The 22094-nt window shown below is 41.3% G+C and overlaps 1 protein-coding gene across 12 annotated transcripts in view; it reads left to right on the forward strand.

Moving 5' to 3' along the window:
* FMNL2 (formin like 2) overlaps positions 1-22094 on the forward strand; it is a 281040-nt gene that overhangs the window by 246072 nt on the left and 12874 nt on the right. For 6 of the 12 annotated variants that reach the window (XM_074336414.2, XM_074336391.2, XM_019751736.3 and 3 more), the window contains 12 exons: positions 2534-2644; positions 5099-5248; positions 7206-7307; positions 8961-9273; positions 9619-9822; positions 12657-12677; positions 14775-14899; positions 15646-15848; positions 17389-17623; positions 18711-18779; positions 18894-18974; positions 20319-20448. In XM_074336414.2, the coding sequence (XP_074192515.1) occupies positions 2534-2644; positions 5099-5248; positions 7206-7307; positions 8961-9273; positions 9619-9822; positions 12657-12677; positions 14775-14899; positions 15646-15848; positions 17389-17623; positions 18711-18779; positions 18894-18974; positions 20319-20448 (1744 nt within the window). The remainder of the gene's footprint in view (positions 1-2533; positions 2645-5098; positions 5249-7205; positions 7308-8960; positions 9274-9618; positions 9823-12656; positions 12678-14774; positions 14900-15645; positions 15849-17388; positions 17624-18710; positions 18780-18893; positions 18975-20318; positions 20449-22094) is intronic. The other 6 variants (XM_074336408.2, XM_019751744.3, XM_019751740.3 and 3 more) reach the window with 1 other exon arrangement.

Genomic DNA, 22094 nt, shown 5'->3' on the forward strand with positions numbered 1-22094 from the left:
CCCTTCCGAAATCAGTGAGCAAGATGAAATCTTTTATAGAGAAGATTTTCTGGTCCATAAAGTGTATCTATGTATGCTTTTTAAAAAGCTATAAAAACAAATGTGAAATGTACTTTTACATTGACTTTTCAATTCTTGTTATGAGGAGTTTCTGGAGTGGGCACTGCTGATAAATATGTAAAGAAGTTGTGCTCTGGTTCACCTCCCCAGTTTCTTTCCTCAGCCTTCCTGCGGGGAACTTACTTGTTCCTTCAAGCCGGGGTTGCAAACTGGAGACTCCCAGCTGAAGCCAAACTACAGGCTTGTGAGGTAGTGTGACAGGGATGTCCTTCCATAAAAGCATTCGGAAATTGCGTATAAAAATACAGATTTCTGATATTGTTAAGCTAAAAATTTCTGGTAATACCGGACCCCTGTTCTTGCAGACTGTCAGCTGCTGGAGCCCCGTCGCCCCTATTCCTTTAGTCTGCAGGTAGCCTTTTCAGCTCATCACAGCCTACACCGTCCCCCATTGTATTAACTCAGGGCCCACCTCACTTATTCATCATCCCTACTGGATCTCTCTGCCATTGGAGTTTCTGCTGCAATTATAATTATGTTAAGCCCTTTAAAACACCTGCATTGTTTACATACGAGAGCATGTTTCATGTCAGTTCATTTATTCATATGTACATGCATGGAGGAACCTTAATTAGAGGGGACTATGTGCTCAATTCCCATGTCACCTAGCAAATAGTTGCCTCTTAGGCACATCATAAAACTCAACAGATCATTTAGACTTGCTTTCAGTAGAAGAATGGAAAGATGCCAAAATCCAACCGTATTTTTATTCCAGAAAAGGAGGTTTTTCATAAACTGTCTTGGGAATGCAATTAACATATTTCTTATAAAATACAATATAAATTCTTATAACATAGAAAGTATTTTTTTGTGGCCAAAAGAAAACAAAAAAACTGACGAATCTTTTTTGGCTCATTTAACCATAGCACTTCAAGTGACTTTAGTAAATTGCAATCGAGTCCCTTGTAACCTAGAGAGTTTACGTATCTTCCAAGGATATCCAATGTATAACACATACTCAAGGAAGAATCTAACTCGATTGCAAACAATTTTAAGAAGAAAAGGAAATTGGGTTTGGGAGAGAGGCAGAGTGAGGTGGTTTCCAGAGTACGTGTGAATCTGGGTCCCACAATCATTTTACCTCCTTGCAGGAGGCTCTGATTAACCATAGAGGGAAATCATCAGTGAGAGATTTTCACCATAAATAAACAGTCTTTGTTAAAAGCAAAATAGATCTGCTGCACTCTATGCTGTTTTTATTACACTGGGGACAGGTTTTCTCTGGCCGGTCTCAGAGCCACTGATGCAGCTGTGGGTAGAATGCAGTAAATGCAAGGCTTCCAAGGAATGAAACTGGTTGGTTGGTTGTTTAAAACTTGGAAAAATAGTCAGAGATCCTGCTGGGTTCCTCTTGGTGTGGTGATATGGTGAAATTTTTAGAAGTGATTATCTTCGGGGGTGATTATAGATGATTTGAATGATTTTCTTATAATAATTTTCACATTTTCTAAATATGTATGTAATAACTTACATAGTGTGTGCTGTATTACCAACAACACTTTTAAAAGTTGGCTTTCCTGAGGTATAATTAACATACCATCCAATTTACCATCTAAAGTATGCAAGTCAGCATAATTTTAGTATATTTGCAGAGTTGTGCAATAAGTACTGCAACCTAATTTAGAAAATTTGTCCCCCCCCAAAAGACTCCCCGCACCCATTAGCAGCTACTCTTCATTTTTCCCAACCCTAATCCTAGGCAGCTACTAACCTAGGCTTTCTATCTCTGTAGATTTACCTGTTCTGGACATTCCATATGAATAGAATCATAGTGGATGTCGTCTTTTGTGACTAACTTTTTTCACTTGCATAAGTTTTCAAGTTCATCCATGTTGTGGCACATATAAGTACTTCATTCCTTTTGATTGTCACATAATATTCCATTGTATGGATAATCACATTTTTAAAATCTATCAGTTGATGGACAATGGGTTTTCTTTCCCACTTTTTGGTTTTTATGAGTAATGGTACTATGAAGATTTGTGTACAAGTTTTTATATGGACTATGTTTTTATTTCTTTTCAGTATATACCTAGCAGTGGGATTGCTGGGTCATATGGTAACTCTATATTTAACATTTTGAGGAACTGTCAAACTTTTCAGGGTGGCTGCTCTATTTTACATCCCCAACAACAATGAATGTAGATTTTAATTTTTCCACATCCTTGCCACACGTTATTTTCTTTGTTTTTGATGTTACCCATCCTGGTGGATATGAAGTGGTATCGAATTATGGTACCAAATGACTTCTGAATTTAAAAAATACATATAAAATATTTTTAAAGACCCAGTGTAATGAACAAAAAGGAAATTGGTAAGTGAACTTAGATGTGTGCAACTGAAAGCATATGTGATGCTTAAACTGAGAAAATAAATTTGGATCCCATCTAACCCGTTGGCAATTTCATTTCAGGTGGCCTCTATGCAGTTTATTAATATTGTAGTCCATTCAGTAGAAGACATGAATTTCAGAGTTCACCTCCAATATGAATTTACCAAGTTAGGCCTGGATGAATACTTGGATGTAAGTATAGCTGAAAGCTTTGGCTCTAATATTAAGACTTGATTTATTGCCTACCGTCAATGATACACTTCCACAGTGACTAAAGAACACTTAAAGCTCTATGCAGTCAACTGTAGTGCTAGTTAAAAGGAAGCAATCTGAGTGATGCAGCCTGCCAGAGAAACTGGATTCTTGCAGGTCCCCTGGGGCCCTAGGCTGTCTTCTGCCAGCAGCCTTTAGTCCCAGAGTCAGATAACCTCTGGTAGCCTTGCTGTAGCTTTCCTTAGCTTTTGAGCTCTGTGTGAGTCAAGTCTCGTTGCACTCTTCATTCGGGCTATTGGGCAATTCATGTTCTCGTTTACTCTGGGGACCCTCTCTGGGCAGGGAAATTCAAACCAGGACTGCTGCAGAGTGATGACTAATTGCTTGGAGCATTAAAAAATAATGAGGAAATGGACACTAGAGACTTCCTTGTGCAGTTGTTAAATTCTGCTTCAAGTGTTTGTGGCTTGAGAGGTTCTACTTTTAGTTCTTGGGAGAAGGGAACCTGAAGTTTCTCTTCTTTTGGTCCCTTGCAGAAGTGCTCAGCCAGTTCCCTGAAGTTCTTCAGCTTAGAAACAGAAAGTTGATGTGAAAATCGTAAACGGACTTGAGTAGCTCTGTGTGCACAGGATGTAGCCCTGTCCTTTGACTTTTAGGCAGTTTTGTTTTCCATTCTATACAAGAATGGGCTGCTTGAACTTGGAAGACCACTAGTGATAGGGCAAGAATTGTTAACCTCAATTTACAGGCTTTTTCTAGCTAAGATGAGCACAGAAGTACTTCCCTTGGACTTCTGCAGTGTTCAGCTGCCCATCTTTGTTACGGGTGAAGCCATAAAATTGCACATACTGCACTTTACTATAAGGTAGAATCACAGAATTGGTTATTCTGGAACTCATGGCCTTGCTTCTCAGGGCAGCAGCGCTGCTCTTGCATAGACTGGCCTCATGTTGTCTAAAGACTGTATTCAGTGAGAGGCATGATAGATTTCCACTAAAGATTTGTTTGAATTGTTTTCCTATTTAAAGGCCCACGAATAGCTTTGACAGAATATTGCATTGAAAGTTTTTTTGTTTGTTTTTGTTTTTCTGCTTTGAGATCGGGTTTGTCTTCTTTCCCCACATGCTCTGAGAGTGGCAGTATTTGAACAGAATTTGGGTGTATGGCTCCCTAATGGTGTCCTGGGTTCAGTTTTGTGATGGCCACACAGAGCTGGCTTTCGGCTCAGGTTACAGTGACAGGTAGCAACATACCAGAACCTGCTAGTCATTGTGAATTTGTGAAAAATCCCACTGAGTTTCTTCTCCATTTCCTTTTCTAGACTTTGCCCTTATTCAGAAATCTTTTTCAGTTCTGACTCCTAAACGGAGATGGAACATACTCTCTTCAGAACAAGCTCTGTGGTAGAATGCCAGATTAGAACTAGGAGAAAATATGTTTTCCTGAGAATCTATGGAGAGCAGAATTCCTCTTAAAAATTTAAGATATTTTTTAAAACTGCATTTCTTTAGCTTCCTGGTCTGTTGATTCTGGACCCTGATAGATGGGAGTGGCTAGAAGAATAATAATATAAGCACGTAATATATAAATGGTTCAGTAGATTACAAAAACCCAGGCTTATAAGGAGCCATTAATTGTTCAGTAAATGTTTATTGGCGTCATCCATGTGCCATATATTATTCTAGCCACTCATCTGCTCCTCAGGGAAAACCATAACTTGTGTTACTTATAAGGAAGATTCACTGATTTACTTGACCTCTAATTTCACCTTAGAGTTTGTTGACTTCCTTTGGAATGCCCAGCCCTGGGATGCAAAGGATGGGGGAAAGCTTCCTGGTCTGTGCTTTGGGGAACCCTGAGCTCCTCATGTTGGGGCAGTGTCTTAGGGAAGTAATCATGGAGGGTGGGTTCTAGCAATCTGTGCTACAATAAGCCCCAAGGCTAGCATTCTCTATCAGTGCCTACCCCACCTCCACTTACCCTCTCCTCCAGCTGCAACTACTACCCTCACTACCCAGGCAAGATGCCACCACTCTCTTCTCCTACAGAGATACTCCTCAAGTTTTATGTCACCTGTGACTGTTGTTTCCCCTCAAGCTGCTTTTAATTTTTCTATTTTCCTAATAGAAAAATTGGGACTATATCCATGTTGGAATATTCAAAGGTTGGAACCTGTCCATGTTGGGAATATATCCACAGGAAGGATTAAGGAACAAATGTGTGTATATTTGGGAGAGGGTATTCACCAGAAAGTGATCTGATGGTACCCACTTAGATGGTTACTCGCTATTCTCTTAAGAAGGATGATATATCAAACTCTTCTGGAAAAGACTGAACTATTTGAAACAGACAAAAATATGTAGGCTATTGGGTAATTTTGTTCTGTTTCCACAGATATGCTAACACCGCCCTGTCTTGCGTTTTGGTTTTTAGAAGCTGAAACATACTGAGAGTGACAAGCTGCAGGTACAGATTCAGGCTTACCTGGACAATGTGTTTGATGTGGGAGCTCTGCTGGAAGATGCTGAAACCAAGAATGCAGCCTTGGAGAGGGTGGAAGAACTGGAAGAAAACATCTCTCATGTAACTACATCTCAGAAAAGGAAAAAATTGCTTATGTTTTAACTGGGTGCAAATTACAATGACTATTAGCCATTGTTGCAGTAAATGAAAAGATTTGGAGTATAGAAATGAGCTGCCCCTTGGGGTAGAGTGCTATCAGAAATCATTCTGGGTTCTGTCAAAGAAGGCAGGTGTGTTCCTTCAAACTAAGTGGAATCTGTTGCCTTGCCTTAGTTCTCCTGCTCGGATTCTGCTAAGTCCAGATTCCCTGGCCACCTTAGTGATAGGCACAGGGGAGTTAGAGGATTGACATTACTTAGAGAGAAGTACAATTCAAGTATGTGAATTTGGCCTGAGGTGGAAAAGTACCTTGTTCTGAATATATGTCATCATCTATTAGATGTGTCCACACAAGCCCGAGGACAGCAGGATCTAGTGGCTTTATGATGTAGATCTTCACATTCCTGCCTCATGGTTACTCAAGTTCTAAATAACTTCATTTAGGGGCGGCCGGTTAGCTCAGTTGGTTAGAGCACGGTGCTGTTAACAGCAAGGTCGCCAGTTTGATCCCCACGTGGGCCAGTGTGAGCTGCGCCCTCCACAACTAGATTGAAACAACTACCTGACTTGGAGCTGATGGGTCCTGGAAAAACACACTTAAAATAAATAAAAGTTTAAATAAATAGATAACTTTATTTAAACAATAAGCATTTTCGAGGAAATCAGCAAGCTTTCCCATATGTCCTCCTCTTTCAAGCAGAGTAGCCTCTTGTACAGTGTCAGCTCTGCCTTAGGACAGGGGCTTGTTTTTCTTTGAGGGATTTTTCCTGCCACGGACCCAGCTGAATATGAGTCTAACGGCCTTTAGAGGTTATTCATCTGTGCATCCATTCAACCAATGTTGGGATATTGCAAGAATGAACAGAACAATGGTGCTTCTTAAAAACCCAAACGTTGTGAGGGCCAAATTTTTTTGAATGAACTCTGATTGACAGTATCCTTGATTATGAAATGAATTGTCTCTTTGAAGGGATGTTATTTTCCCCTTTGGACATTTATTTTCCTCGTTGCGAGTATTACATGTGTTTCATGTCCCTCACCTTTCCCATCGTCTGCAAATGAGCATCTTCCGGGCTTAAGCTAACTTGCCAAAACCCCTCCCTTTGGAAAGTGCTGCTGTGAAGGCTCCACCCAGTTGACACCTGCTTAGGAAGAGCATTTACAGGCTTATTGTTTCTTCCCTTAAAAGATTTATATTATCCTGAACCCGATCAGTGTAAATCTCTACTATTCCTCCTCACCCTGCCTCCCTGATTTTCTTTACATGTGATCATTTTCAGTGAGACATAAGAAATCAGAAACTGCTCAGCTCTAGAGCCTTGTGCGAAAAGTAACTGTTTAACACAAGGCTCACCCTGTCTTTCTCTTGAAGCCTCAGCCAGCATTGCATGGCCATACTTACTTATAGAACCCACTTTTGTAGTAAGCCATCTGTTTATTTGAACTGCCCCTCCAAATGACTTTTAGTATTTGGGTAGTTTGGGTCAAAACAAGTAGTAGTCTTTTTGTCAGTTGGTTACCTATAATAATAATAACAGAGCCAGGTTTTCTGGATGAACAGTTTTCAGACGCTTTTGCCTAATGGCCCTTCTCAGGGAGGGAAAGGTGGACTTCTCTCCTCCCTCCCCTACTGTTCTGTAGCCCCAGCAGAAATGGAGAGAGACATTGTGTATGTCCCAACACTAAGGAGCTCGCGTACGGGCTTCATTAAGGATCAGGTGTAAGTTAATTTCTGTTAGAAACAAATACATGTTCAGAGCCATATTATAAATATTACCATTTCCAGAAAATAACTTGTGGAATACATGCGGGACTCTGATGGTCCCCTAATGGACTTTGAGCTACACTTTCTGAGAACCAAGGACCTGATCAGAATGATCCTGTGTTGTGACACCACTTTCCTTTCAAAACTTGACAGTTGTCTGAAAAACTGCAAGACACAGAGAATGAAGCCATGTCCAAGATCGTGGAACTGGAAAAGCAGCTCATGCAGAGAAACAAGGAGCTGGATGTGGTTCGAGTAAGTGTGATGATGACGGCCGGCCAGCTGGGCATTGTGGGAGCATGCTCCAGCTTTAGTCTAGTAGAGCGTGGAATACATTCATGTCATTGGAATGCAGTGTATTTATTGGAACAATTTCAGAGGTGATACTCAAAAGTACACATAGTTATGGTTTGTATACACATGTGCGTGCAGTCAAGTGCTGGGGGTTTATAATACCTCCTTGTCACAGGTTTTGGGAGCAACAATATTTTCCCATCTGGACGAATCTGAGTTGATTCAGTGGATCATCCATTTGGTTGGAAATAAAAAAACACGGCATAGATTTAATTCATGCCACTTATTTATTTTTATTAGAACTTGGATTTCTTTGTTATTTTGCTTTGCTTCTACTTGAAACCAGATTTGGTGGTTGCCATGGAAATGGTGAAATCACAACATAGACAAGACCTAATAGCATGCACAAAAAAAAAAAAGAAAGAAAAGCAAAAACAATCCATTTTATTATCAGATCATCACAGCTTTTTTATTTGTCATTAGCATTGTTTTACCTTACGGTTCAGGTATTTATGGCATGCCATCTGTGTGCTTAGAATTGTACAGAAACAAAACCACTAAGGTGCCTGGAGGGCTTTCAGGCAAATGGCTTGCCTTTACACCACCGCTGATGAAATGGCACATTTTATGCGATGGTTATCATGTCTGTGTGTGTTGCTCGATATTCTGACATGTCCTACAGTTAACTCTAGGAAATTTATTTTCTGGCACGCCATCGAGACAAAGTTGTAGCATATGGACTCAATTCAAGTTCAGACTCTCAGATTATTAATAATAGACAGGGTGTGAAGAATGTTTCCCTGCCTGCTGGAGGTTTGTGGTGAGAGAGCACATGTACAAGGCCCAGCGAGTAAGTTCCATAAAATCCTTTCACTGGAAACACTGTGGGCCCCTTATAAAAGGAACTGAGACAGCCTTTGAATTGAAAATGATAACTTCTTTGTTTCCTGCTAAAACCCTCGTCAGAAAGAAGTAATTAGTAGAGGGAAGCATTGGCCTGTTTTGTTAACTGCATTACCAAAGGGAAAAGGTTATAACAATTGCTGCCCTGAGCTGGGTCCAGGGGGCATTGTGAGGCCAGAGAAATCCATTGAGGAATAGTCAGCTCCTGGTTGCTCAGGAGTCGATTATTCCACACTTTGCAGATTTTTAATCCCAGTCTGACTTCTATCCAAGTCTGACTTAGGGCACTTTTGTCTACTGTTAGCTGATATGTATCTAGGAGTTACAAATGAATTTTAAAATAAGTGAAAGGAAAAATGCTGCACCATCAAAATACCCTCAGGATATCCCAAAGTCAGCTATAAAATTATTTTGGGGTCATCTCTGCCCTGTTCCTCTTCGCCTGAAGGGAAAATTGAGTTACCTTTATTTGTTAATAGAAAGAAGTACATCAGAATAACAATCGCTAACATGTTGCATGCATTACCTGTGAACAAATGATAATGCGTGGGCATTTATAAATTCTGGCTGAGTTCCACAGAATTCCTATATATGAGTATCCTTTTTCTTCTTTTTTTTTTTTAACTTTCTTTCTCCTCAATTTGCCAATCTGATGGTAAGAGGTATGAATGTCGTGCAAAGACAAACTCTTGACCATAGACTCTTTTGCAGGAAATATACAAAGATGCAAATACCCAGGTTCACACATTAAGGAAAATGGTCAAAGAAAAAGAAGAAGCCATTCAAAGACAGTCTACCCTGGAAAAAAAGATTCATGAACTGGAGAAACAAGGGACCATTAAAATTCAGAAGAAAGGGGACGGGGACATCTCCATCCTTCCCGTTGTGGCTTCTGGCACTTTGTCCACAGGGTCAGAAGTGGCAGTGGGTAACTTTGTGGGACCAGGAACAGGGGCCGCCTCCTCGGGACCCTTGCCCCCTCCTCCCCCACCACTACCTCTGTTGTCAGATGCACCTGAAGCAGGTAAGAAGCCTCGGCGGGAGAACTGAGGTAGTTTTAGGAGATTTGTGGGGTTTTTTTTAACCCACTGTTCCTTTATGGTCTTTGTCTGCTTTTGTTGGCATGTTCTTTTACTTATCAGTTTTAGAACTTTTTACATTTTGAGATGAAACATATAAATCTTCATTTCATGTATGTTGCAGTATAGTCCCCATTTGTCAATGAGGAAATTTTACAGTCTTTGAAAAAAAAATCCTTTGTCCTTTTCAGTGTTTTGTTTTTGGATACATTGTGTGCACGTGACATATTGCAAGGGGGGGGAAGCATTCCCCTATTTTCAAAGTCAATGTGTTTCTTTTCTTTTGCTAGTGCAAAATGGTCCAGTAACACCGCCTATGCCGCCACCCCCTCCTCCACCCCCGCCCCCTCCTCCCCCTCCCCCTCCCCCTCCTCTCCCTGGTCCTGCAGCTGAGACTGTGCCAGCTCCTCCTTTACCACCCCCGCCTCCTCCCTCTGCACCCCCACTGCCCGGGACGTCCTCTCCCACAGTGGTTTTCAACTCAGGATTAGCAGGTAAGAGCACAGAATTAAGACCCAGGTACTTGTGTAAGGAACACTCAATTGTTTCACCTCTGGAGGGTTAAAGCCATTCTTTCAAAATCCAGGTCTCTTGCAATCATATGTATCTCCTTTTACTATAAGAACGTCCCTGCTAATGTAAAGGGGAAATTGTCCTGCACGGGAGGCATTTTTCTCTGAGCAGCCTTTGTCACTCTCTCCCTAGCAGGAAGTTCTGATCTCACACCGTCTTCCTGTCTTCCACTCTCCCCACCTATAGAAGCCAAGAGAGACATGCATTTTCACGGGTTCAGCAACACTTCTGGACATCTGGAGTAGTCAGAGCTCTGACACAGAGTGCTTCTGTTGCTTGTGTCTTTTTTTTTTTTTCCTTAAATATTTGCAGTGTCATCTACAAAAGGAGAAAGTGCCTTTTTGTGTAATTCCCTGCTGCATAGGCTTCCAGGCATTTCTTGTGAGCATTTGAGGACACCAGAATTCACTATAGTACAGTTAAGCCTCAAGGGGAAATGTTGCCAACATTTCTCCTTGCCTGGAAATGCTCCCAAATAATGCAAATAATGCATATTGTCTTCCTGCCAACCAGGACAGAATGCAGCATCCTTACCTTACCAGAAGTAAGACAGGCTGGGCGCGGGGTGAGTGGAAGACAGTTGCTCTAATGCCTTGAAATACACGTTCTTATTTTCATTTCTTGGAAATGAATTCTTATTCTTTTCTAAGATACTGCCAGCCATTTTCCCAGCCATGGAGTGTTACCTTGGCATTTGGAATTGCTCTGAGCTTTGCCATGCCGTCCCTGTGACATCGGATGGCTCTGCTTCCTGGTCCACTTCAGTCCCTTTGTGAGGTCTCGTATTTCTGATGAAGAACTACCACGCTAATGTTCCACATCTCCAAGGCTGCAGTTCTCAGAGTCTTTTGCCCCAAGTCTAAAAGACAGTCTTAGCTGTAAACGATATCCCAGCCTCCATCCCTTCGAGTGTCCAATTACAGCTTTATCAGCCAGTCATTAGGGCTAATTCAGCCTAGTGACTGAAGCCCTTTTGGACACCAGAAAGCCACCAGTAGCAAGCTTGTGCCACATCCAATCCATGGTATTTACTTCTACCCCAACTTCTATAAAACTGTCAAAGTAACAAGATACTTGTTCAAAGTAATGTTCACAGTAGACCAGTGACTTATTTCTACTTTTCAAGGTCACTCCCATCTGCCACTTTCTTCTAGAACTTTTATTGCTTCTGAAGGACAAAAGTTGAAGGAGTGTCATCGTGGAAATGTTGGATTTTGGAATGTAAACAAACAAACAAACAAACCAAAAACCTCTTAACAAGCCCCAGAAATCTGTCCGACGACAGACTGTTTTCAGCGGCTGAGTGTGAAAACCTGTCGTTGTCATGTGCACCGGGCTCACTGATGAGGCTTTCCTTGGAGCACCCGAAGCGTGCTCACTGTGAGATGTGTCTGCCGTGCTGTCTCTCATTTGGTCCTGCTTTCTTTATCTCTGGGAAAACCTAACACGTGATGTAGCCTCCACTTGCTTTCCTCTGAGTTCTAGCACAGAACTCAGAACTGCCTTGCAGAGCAAAAGAGCCAGCAAGCTCAGACGCCAGGTCCAGGGCTCCCTTCTGAACGGATCATGTCCTCTCTGGTTAATTTTTTTTTTTTTGTGCCTGGGTTCTACTTAATTTTAAAAACTTGTTGGCTCTATTGCTTGCCTCAGTTTCACGGTGTTGACATCTGTGTTCAGCTGATTGCTCACTGCCACCTTTAGGGTTGCCACAATTGCAAGTTGTCCCCTTTGTGTCTTTTGCAATTTAGAGGACCGTATGCAGGACTGAAGAAGCTCCTCTTTGGTGCTGTAAGTGTCCATTAAACAAGTACAAGATGTTTTGTTTTGTTATAAGACATAAGGATTATAAGATCTTCATGAGTTTTTGGTAGCTTGAGATTAGGTGATTTCTACAAGGCCTTTCATTTCTTTTCATTACTCATCCTTAACTTGGCTGTTAATACTTAGTGATTGTAGACCATTTTATGAGATGTTTGGCCAGTGTGTTCAATAGTTATCTCTCTCTCTTGGACCATGAAGTCAGACACAGTCAGGATGTCCCAGTAGAGCCAAGAGACAGAGCTGAGATGATAGGCCAACGGCTCCCAGAAATCAGAAACCTGTGACATCGCTTGGTCCCTGGATCTGCAAGCAGTAGGATGTCTTATCTCTTTCACAGACAATGAGCAAGCATGTTCTTGTGGCCGAGACGGGACCAGGAGGAGATCCCCTAAGTTTATGTAGTTGAGTTTTCTTTGCATTTTATAGAGAAAATATTAGTAGTGTGAACTGTGCATTTGAAGTGTAAGGCTTACTTCCTCAAAGCTGTGCTCCACTGATCTCTCTCCCATTTCCTGCTTGGGTCCTCTATGACAGCCTGGGGGCCGTCTGTAGCCTTTGCTGTCTCCGTAGGAGAATGCGCTTTGGAACTCCACAGTGAGAACTTGGACTCTGGCTGCTCGTTTTTCATTAAACATTGTTCATATCCTATGGAATACTTAGCACAGTTCAATATAGCTTTCGGATTGCTATAATGAAATTGTTTTATTCCCCCTTTTCTAAAAAAAGGATTTTTTTTTTTAAGATGAAATAATAAGCGAGTCTTCGAGGCAGGCTTGAATGGAAATGAATTTTTGGTGCTGTCTTGCCTTGTGAAATGTGTCCAAGAAGCATGAAATTCTATGCTAAGAGTGTGTCAACTGCTGAGCCGCTTGACTCTAACCATATCTACTTTTTTCCCCTTGTATTTTCTTTGTTCCTTCTGCTTCCACAAAAGATGGGCCAATCAAGCTTTTCTGTAGGTTGCTCCTCACTGAGTGTGTTGAGTATTTGCCATGTGTCCCCGTTGGTCACAGTGTGCCTTGACATCTTGCCACTTCCTCTTACATTGACCCATTGCATTCTGACTGTGTGTCTGTGGGGAGTCTTGGTGTTGGTTGACTGTTCTAGGGTTGCCCACCCTTTTGAGTTAAACCTGTAGAAGAGATTAAGCAGACTTCCTGGATTTCGTATGCCACATTCCTTTCCCCCCTGAGAAAAGCAATGTTTTTCCTTTTAGGTTAAGTTTCATAGTTAGATCTAAGGCCTCCACTGGAGAAGGATTTTAGATTTCTTCGAGGGAAGAAGGAAAGCTCCTCCCCAGAACAAGGAAAAGCTGCTGGGGGCTGATTTTCCATTTCCGTCCCATTAGTCTCCAGCTGTCTCCATGGTACACCTGTTCACCCACGAGGAGTCACTTCCTTTAACCTGAGCACTGTGTATCATGGTCACCTACAGGGCCCTCCCCCTCCTCCTCTGACACCCCCACACCCCATCCCTATTCCCCAGTCAAAGTTAAGACAACCTTTCCAAAGAGAACTCCTAAGCCTGTTGTCCAATCTCAGGCTTATTCCCAATCTTGCTAAAGAGTTACAAGTAGGGCGGCTACAAGTAGAATGACTTCTAGTGAGTGTCCTGAGGCCTGCCGTGTTTGTGGAGGGATGGTCGAACCAAATGTCACTGATCTGTCACCTAAGATGATGATAAGATCCCTGCACAGCCCTGCCCCCAGCTCCCTCACTATTGCTGAAGTCCCAGCAAGAGGAAGGTGTGTTCCTGTGTCCCATGAAGGCCGTGGGTTTTCCTGGGCACTGTAGACAGACGTCAAGTGTGGCGAGGCATCCGACACTGTTGGTAGTGGGGACTCAGGTGTCACATTCGGTAGTGGAAAGGCCTGGTTTGGCAAAGCTGTGTTTCTGTGTTCCTGCATGCCTTTGTATCGACTTATCAGATGACATTCCTGCTGTTTCTGTGGCCTTTGTAACTCTGGAGGAATGAAAGGCCGTCTGCCCCCCTTTCTCAGTTACCTCCCACGGAGGTGGATAGCCAGGTAAAAGCCCAGCGTGTGTTACATTTATTTTGTTCTGCACTGAAGTTCTTCTCCCTCCCTTGCTATGGAGAGAGAGAACAAAGTTCCCAAATAGTGCGGTGGGCATCCCAGGACAGACTTAAGAAGGCGAATATATATAACTAAATGTTTTGGGAGGACTGCTTTATGATGTATAATTAACTAACGGAAGAGTTAACGGTTTGCTTTTTTTTAGCTTATTTCTCCAAAGTGAAAAGAGTATTTTAATGAGTTCATGGATGCCTTCTAGTAGACATAGCTGCTGCCTAGGGAGAAGTTGCTCTTCAAAAGAGAGGGGAAGGGACTCGTGCTGGTCTCAAAAAGCAATACAAATCCTGATTTCTAAGCACCCTTGCTGTCTTCTTAACCATTTCCTATTTGGGGCCATTCGTAGCCCTTAGTCTGTTTGAAATAACTCAGCAGCCAATGTAATCCTCATTATCTGAAATCATCCACAGGAATGTATCGCTTTGGCTGAAAATCAGCATTCTTGATGTTACATTCCTGGTGGTTTAGCGAGCCACTGTCTGTAGTCTCTGATCAACGTTTAAGATTTGTTTGGAAATGTGGGTTCTAGAACCAAGAATTTAGGATGTCAAAATTCAACTCATGCTCACCAATATCAAACTAAATTAAGTCACACAGAGTGTTTGCCCTCTCTGCTGTCTAATAAAATTAATAATTCTTGCTCCCCAATACTTTCTTTGTCCTAAATAAGCATTGCCCTAACATTGTGGCTGGAATGCAGCAATCCAGTTGCCTGCATTCAAAAAAGAAAATCAGCCCCTGGCTCTTAGACTATTTTAATGTAATGTTGTATCCATCAACCAAATGATGACCTCAGATTGCTCTGGCAAAAGCTCTGTGTGGTGTTTTAAAACACGTGGGCACCTCTTGCCAGCCTTCCTCCAGTGTTACTGTGTCATCTGCAAGGACTGTTGTCTGATTGTTCTTGAAGGTCCTGGGGTCATGGTGGAATCTTAATTTCGTTCTCTCTGACCTCTGTAGCTGTGAAAATTAAGAAGCCAATCAAGACGAAATTCAGAATGCCAGTGTTTAACTGGGTTGCCCTGAAGCCAAATCAGATCAATGGCACAGTCTTCAACGAAATTGATGACGAGCGAATTCTGGAGGTATCTTTCTCATTGGTTAGAAACATGGGGCTCTCTGTGCAGCAAAGCCAAAATGGGTGCTCTGTTAACCTGGAGGTTTCAGTGATAAAGTACTAGGGTTTTAAATGCCTTGATGGAAAGAAAAAGATTTATAATGTTGGAGACTAAAATTGGACACTATTTTGTAAGGTGGTTCTAAGACGATGTTTTAAAAAGTTAAGATAAAATGCAATAGTTTTGAGCATCTTCAGTGTATGCCACAAAATATCTATCTATATATCTGTAATATAGCTATCTATGCAGACAGACAGATAGATATCTACCTATCTGGATGTCTATCGTTATCTGTCTGTATAGATAGCTATATTACAGATATATAGATAGATATATCTCAACACAGTCTCTGCCCTTAATTTATGAAAGGGCATAAAACTTTTTATTGAACAAAATGAATAAGGGCTTAGCAATCACACTCAGTAGCTGATTTGATGGAGAATTTTAGTCTGTGGTCACCATCCCCGCAAGATAATTATTGAAAGGCAATAGAATTGACTGGGATCAGTTGTCTACTTTAGATTCCATGCCTGGTTATGCGATGTAAGTCACACTTTAACCCAAATAGCAAAATAGAGCTAGTGGTGGTCAAAGACAAGTATTGAACGGAAAAAGTAAATTCTTTGACACTTAAGAAACTGTGAATATTATGGTTTCCTGACTTAATTTTTAAGTATAATACAACTTGCCTGTTTAATCCCTCTCTACCCCAGGATCTAAATGTGGATGAATTTGAGGAAATATTTAAGACAAAAGCCCAAGGTCCTGCCATTGATCTTTCTTCAAGCAAGCAGAAGATAACACAGAAGGGATCCAACAAAGTGACATTACTAGAAGCAAATAGGGCCAAAAATCTTGCCATAACTTTAAGGAAAGCTGGAAAGACCGCCGATGAGATATGTAAAGCTATTCATGTGTAAGTTTAGGGCATTCTGAAAAACTATATTCTAGTAAATTTAGGATAAAGTTATTAGTACGTGACAGAAATAGTTCATTCGTGAGGTGAGATCTAAGAAAAAAGATGGAGCTAGTCTTGATAGCCACACACCAGAGATTCCCTTTGTTAAGTATATGCAACTTCAGTATTTAGTAAAATGCTAACACAAGAGAGGTGGACCGGAAATTACCCTCAAAAGTGCTGTATTAGAATGAGTAATTAATCGTTTTAGAATAACAGCTGGATCACAACGTCATTTATCTTGGTCTGCTCTCTTACATAGGTCTACAGCAACGCTTACATACAAGGAAAGTTGAGTGGAGAATTGCAGATGCTAAGGAAAGGGAGAAAATGTCAGTTTTCTCTGAAGTATCTGAATTTTATCTGGATTTGTTGAATACAAATTTGATGGCATTTATGGAATGATACAATTCAATGCCAGATGCAAATATGATACAGATGCATATTTTAATTTATAACAATAGGAATGTGATTTCTGTTGCTCTTTCTGCTTTCAGAACATTTTAAACAAAGTTCAGTTGTTTTTTTATCCTTGAACCGCAGAGAAGGGGCATCGGTTTTATTTACTTTTCTATTAGGAGAATCTACTCTTCTTGTGGTCATGGTGACTTTCAAATATGATAAGGACATTATTAGATGTTTCAGGAACTAATTCATCATAAATTTGTATTTCATAAATTTGATCAGAGATTCCTAGAGCAGTAAATGGCCCCAAGAAGTCATTTGTTCCAATTTCATGTCCTCAGCCAGGATCATAATCTAATAGTCTAGTGCATCGTATAGTCTGTACTGATTTCTGATGTCAAAACCTAATATGCATTTTGGTTTTTAATTTTTATTACGTTGTTTGTCGTAGTGATTAAATACAATTATATTATTTTGCTGAAAACAAAGATTGTTCAGAGAATAAAATAGAGGTTGTAGCAAATACTCCGTTTGTTCAGACTGAGCATACATCTACAAAGACCTGGTTTTCCTTCAAGGGATGTATGCATTTAAGCCAAAACATCCATATGGCACAGGCATTTGGATGTATTTTTTTTTTCCTAAAGAAGAAAATATATACCAGGCTATTGGTCTAATTGAAATATTTTACAGAGTTCACCAGATGTTCTATAATTGTGTGTATAATATCAGTCTCTTTAATTAGCACTTCATGTGCCTAAAACACCATGCCCTTGAATAACTTACCATCAGATGCTTCCACCTTCCTTCTGTCTCTTTCTACTGTCATTTACTGTTGATTTCTAGAGTCTTCGAGCTGTACTCATAGCCTAAAAGCCTATACTAATAGCTGGATGGGGTGATTGTGATAAAGTGCAGTTTTTCAGGAAGGACCGATGGAGGTACTTGGTGCACCGTCAGGGGGCAGCTCCACAGGGCGTCTTCACCGTCCACCTATAAAGGAAGACTTGACTTACAGGCTGACCAGATGAGGTGTGGGTGAAAGGACAGGAGGTTTTCTCTCTAACACTGACATGTCCACATCTGTCTTCAGATTTGACTTGAAGACATTGCCTGTAGACTTTGTAGAATGTTTGATGAGGTTCTTGCCAACTGAGAATGAGGTGAAAGTGCTCCGGCTCTATGAGCGGGAAAGGAAGCCCCTGGAGAACTTGTCGGATGAAGACCGGTTTATGATGCAGTTCAGTAAGATTGAGCGGCTCATGCAGAAGATGACCATCATGGCCTTCATCGGGAACTTTGCTGAAAGCATTCAGATGCTGACTCCTGTGAGTGCACCGACTCTGGCAGGGGAGGGCGTCCAAAGAGGTGGAGAATTGTTTTGTTGTTCTTTAAAGTCTTTCCCAGAATTGCACGTAAGCGTCATGGGCTCTAAAGACTCCTTCCCAGAACTTTCTAGACTGCATTGTTATTTTGGCCATCTTTTTGATATTGTATATTCTAAGTACATTAGAAAATGGCGACTTGCCATATTCCATATTGCTATTCTCCCTAGCGAATGCCATTTTCAGTGTCTGCAGATGTCCTCTGGATTTTAAAGGACACGTCAATACAGAGGACAAGGAAAAACCATTTTCTCAAACTTATTCCCCTCCTGAAGGTACCATTTCTCTGGTTGGGTTGGCAAGCCTGAAAATGTGACTTTCTAAAACCGATCCCATATTTTTAGGGGACAGGCTTATTGACTGTCATTGGAAGCATTAAATTTACCATCAGCGTTGTCTTCCTTGGAAGTGTGTTATGTTACACTGTGGTGATATACAATAGTAGCCAGCCATCTCTTGTTTTTTTGTGGTAATGTGGTAGAGACTTATGAATATCGTGTCAGTATCATAAACGGTTCTTTCCTAGTTCTGTTTCTAAATACACTTTTGTTAATTACTGATTATAATAACATGCCTGTCTGTTCAAGACGTGTTCTGACAGCTTCTAGAGGAGGATTATATTCTTTTGCTGTTTTTGTTTTCATTCTTGGACAGCTCCATTGGTTGAAAAACACCAATTGCATTAACACGATTAAAGGAGGTAGGAACTGAGTTCTGCTAGAAGATGCTGCTGACTCCTAACTCTTTGAGTCTCATTGGTTATAGGTTTGTGATGAGCAAGTTCTGACATTACTTCTCATTTCTGATAGTTTTTAGTGAAGAGCTTGCATGTAATGATATAGTTAACCTAGCAGGACAATTTAAATTTCCGATATTTAAGAAAAATAGAATCTCAGTATTAAGGCTTTAAGGTCTCCATGCAGGCCTGTTTTCTTCTGTGTTAATTTTTAGTTTCCAATTAGAGTTTCCCATGTTTAACATCTTTTTTTTTTTTCTCCCCGTCCCCATCTTTCCTTTGACTGGAATCTAGCAACTGCACTCAATTATAGCAGCATCTGTCTCCATAAAGTCGTCTCAAAAACTCAAGAAAATTCTGGAGGCAAGTGAAGTTTTCCTTGTATACAAGTATAGAGGAGCTGACCTGTCAGCTGCGTTCGTCTGCCTGGGATGCTGTGCTGATGGGCTTCTCTTTTCTCTCCTTTATTTTTTGCAGATCATTTTGGCCCTCGGGAATTATATGAATAGCAGTAAACGAGGAGCAGTTTATGGATTTAAACTTCAGAGTTTAGATCTGGTGAGTGCACTAAGAGACGTACAAGATCTAGATGAGGGATGAAACATCCGGCAGAGGTCTTGGAGCAGAGAGGGTCTGCTCTTGGGAGGGGTGAGGAGCACGTTTTGGTGAGGACCCTCTGATTGTGGGAGGGCCAAGTGGTATACATTTTCTGGAACACCGTTTGGCGGCCAGCGCTTAGAACCCTAAAAATACTTATACCCTTTGACCCAGTATTTCCATTTCTAGGAATCTTTCCTCAGGAGTCTCAATTATGCTCAGTTTTATTTATAATTACAAATAATTGGCAACAATATAAAGATGCAAGATTTTGGGAAAGGATTAGATATGCTATAATGGTAGTTAAGACAGTGACCTCTGCTTCAACTGTTAGAATATTTGTGAAGAGCTTTCAAAGAAATAGATAATTTTGTATTGAGGAAAGAAAGCAGGGTAAAGTTGAATATACACTTTGAGTTCTGCTACGTAAAATAGGTTGAACATACTGAATGGAAGGAGTTAAGATATTAACAGAGAGGTTGGATGGTATTGCAGATTTTTTTCTAAGTGCTTTTTTTTTAAAAAAAATTCTTATTATACTTTTCTGTTTTTTTCTAAAAATGTTTCTTTTTTTTTTTTACCTGGATGGAAAAGGGTGCTGTGTTTCAGAGTCACCTGATTTATATAAATAGGACTAGAGAAAACCTTGCATGGCACCCCCCCACCCCACCCCCACCAGGCCGAGTGTGGGTAGTGTGTTCTCCAGGTGACAAGGTGGGGCAGTGGGCTGAGTCCCCAGCTTGGGGGAGACATGGTTGTTTGTTAGGGAGTGTCCAGTTAGTCACAGTTCTGGCTCCGGAAGGTCACGGTCCATTAAGCACATCTGCTGTGGGCCAGCAGAGGCTGCAGAACAAGAGCCGGGCTGAGTTGAAGGTGAAGACTGTAGCGTAGGAGCCGTAGGGGTGGGGGCACCTGCACACACCTGCTGCTCCACATGCGCTCCTGTTCTGCACCTTCACTCTGGAGAGCACTAAAACTGGAGCCTTCCTGCTTTAAGCCAGTTTAGTGAGCCAGCTGTGAGGTGGGGAGTTCCTGTGAGGGAAGGTGTGTGAACACTTGTAGGTGCCTGGAGCCATCCCTTCCCTAAAGTGGAGCATGTACCCTAGTCCTCTCGGGTAGGGTCGTCCTCGAGTCATTTAAAAATCAGTGGGCTGGTTCACCAAAGAGCAAATCCAATCTTGAATCTCCTGTGGGATTTTTTTTTTTTTTTTTTTTTTTTGGTCCATGTTGGGGCATTTGTACTCGTTACTAACTCTGAGAGGGAGAACATCCCAGCATCTTTCACTCTTTCCCTTTTGTTTTCAGCTCTTAGATACAAAGTCAACAGACCGAAAGCAAACACTGTTGCACTATATATCGAATGTTGTAAAGGAAAAATATCACCAAGTGTCCCTATTTTATAATGAACTTCATTATGTGGAGAAAGCTGCTGCAGGTACTTGATTTCAATTATTAATGTTACTCTCGGGTATTGAATGCCTTTTATCTTTGGGGAACCATCCCTGCTTAAACAAACACTCCAGAACCCCTTGAAAAGGGCAGGGTTTAAACCTCAGAAGCTCTGAGCTGAAACACATGGGCTATGGTGTTGCCCACTCCCGGGAACAATGATGAACTTGGACATGAAGGTGACCTCTCTCAGTATCCTCCCTGTAACGATCCAGGTTTCTGGGCCTTGTGTACCTTCCCTCTTCCATTTGTTGCCCTTTTTATTCTACTGCTGTCCTTTGAAATACGAGAATGAGAATCAGAAAATCTCCCGCAACAAACGTATGGATTTTGTGCTGTCCTCCGTGCTCACGTGGGGCCTTTCTAAACATTTTGCCTTTCGCCTGAGCACAAGTTAAAATATCAGTAGTTCTTACTTTTGTTGCTTTGCTATGATAGTTATGCATTTTCTCATTTGGATCATCAGTGACTCTGAGATAGCTGGGCTGTGCTACGTAATCATATCCCCATGGTACAGATGAGAAAACGGACTTTTTTTTAGAGATTAAATGTCTTGCCCAATGTCACATGGGTCACAAGTAGTAGAAACAGGACTAGAACCCAAGTTGTCTTCTCATAGATATGTTGTCCAACATACCATGTCCCCTCAAAGACTATTAGAATAGGGAACAGCATGCAAATGGATCTCAGACTTAGTTACAGGCTATTAGAGGCTGAACCCTAGCAGCCAAGGTGTTTATCACAGATCCATGTTCCAAGGACCTATCCCAGACTTACTGCATCGAAGCTTCGAGGGCGAGACCTTCTCTGACTTCCTCAGACAGAGTCCATGGCTGCTGCTTTTGTGTTCTTACGAAAAGCACTCCGTACGACCCTCTCATGCAAGATTTAGCAAGTTTCTTGTAACAGTTTGCACGTCCATTATGACTTGTGCACTTACAGGCATAAGTTTTATTTACCTTTTTTAAATGTTATTTTTCAATTACAGTTGACATTCAATATGATGTTAGTTTCAGGTGTACAACATCGTGATGAGACATTTATATATCTTATGAGTGATCACCCCGATAAGTCTTGTACCCGTATGACACCATACATAGTTATTACAATAATGACACTATTCTCTATGCTGTATTTTACATCCCTGTGCACAATTTGTCACTACCAAATTGTGTTTCTTAATCCTTTCACCTTTTTCACCTGTCCCTCCGACCCCCCCCTCCCATCTGGTGACCGTCAGTTTGTTCTCTGTATCTATGGCTTTATGTTTTATTTACTTGATGATTCCCTTAAACCCTGACACGTTGATGTAGGGAATAAATGAGTGAGCAAATGAACAAATGAATGAATGAATGCGATGATGCACTGTTACTGGGTTATTTGCTGCTGAAACCCTAATGGAGACTGAGAGGCAGGTAGAAATGACATTGTGACTATGCAGGACTCTGCAAGGCAGGCTGCGACAGACATTCTGAGGGCTCAGGGCTCACTTCCGGCTGTTACCAGGATTTCTAGCCAGTGGAATGATTTTCCTTGTTTCAGGTTTTCCTTTGCCAAAATTAGGAGTTGTTTAGTATCACTATTCTAATTAAGAAAAAAAAGTTGAAAAACATCCCTATCTTACTAATTAAT

The sequence above is a fragment of the Rhinolophus sinicus genome, chromosome 17, assembly GCF_057876585.1.
Source record: "Rhinolophus sinicus isolate RSI-liver-muscle chromosome 17, RSI-T2T, whole genome shotgun sequence".
NCBI classification, from domain to species: Eukaryota; Metazoa; Chordata; class Mammalia; order Chiroptera; family Rhinolophidae; genus Rhinolophus; species Rhinolophus sinicus.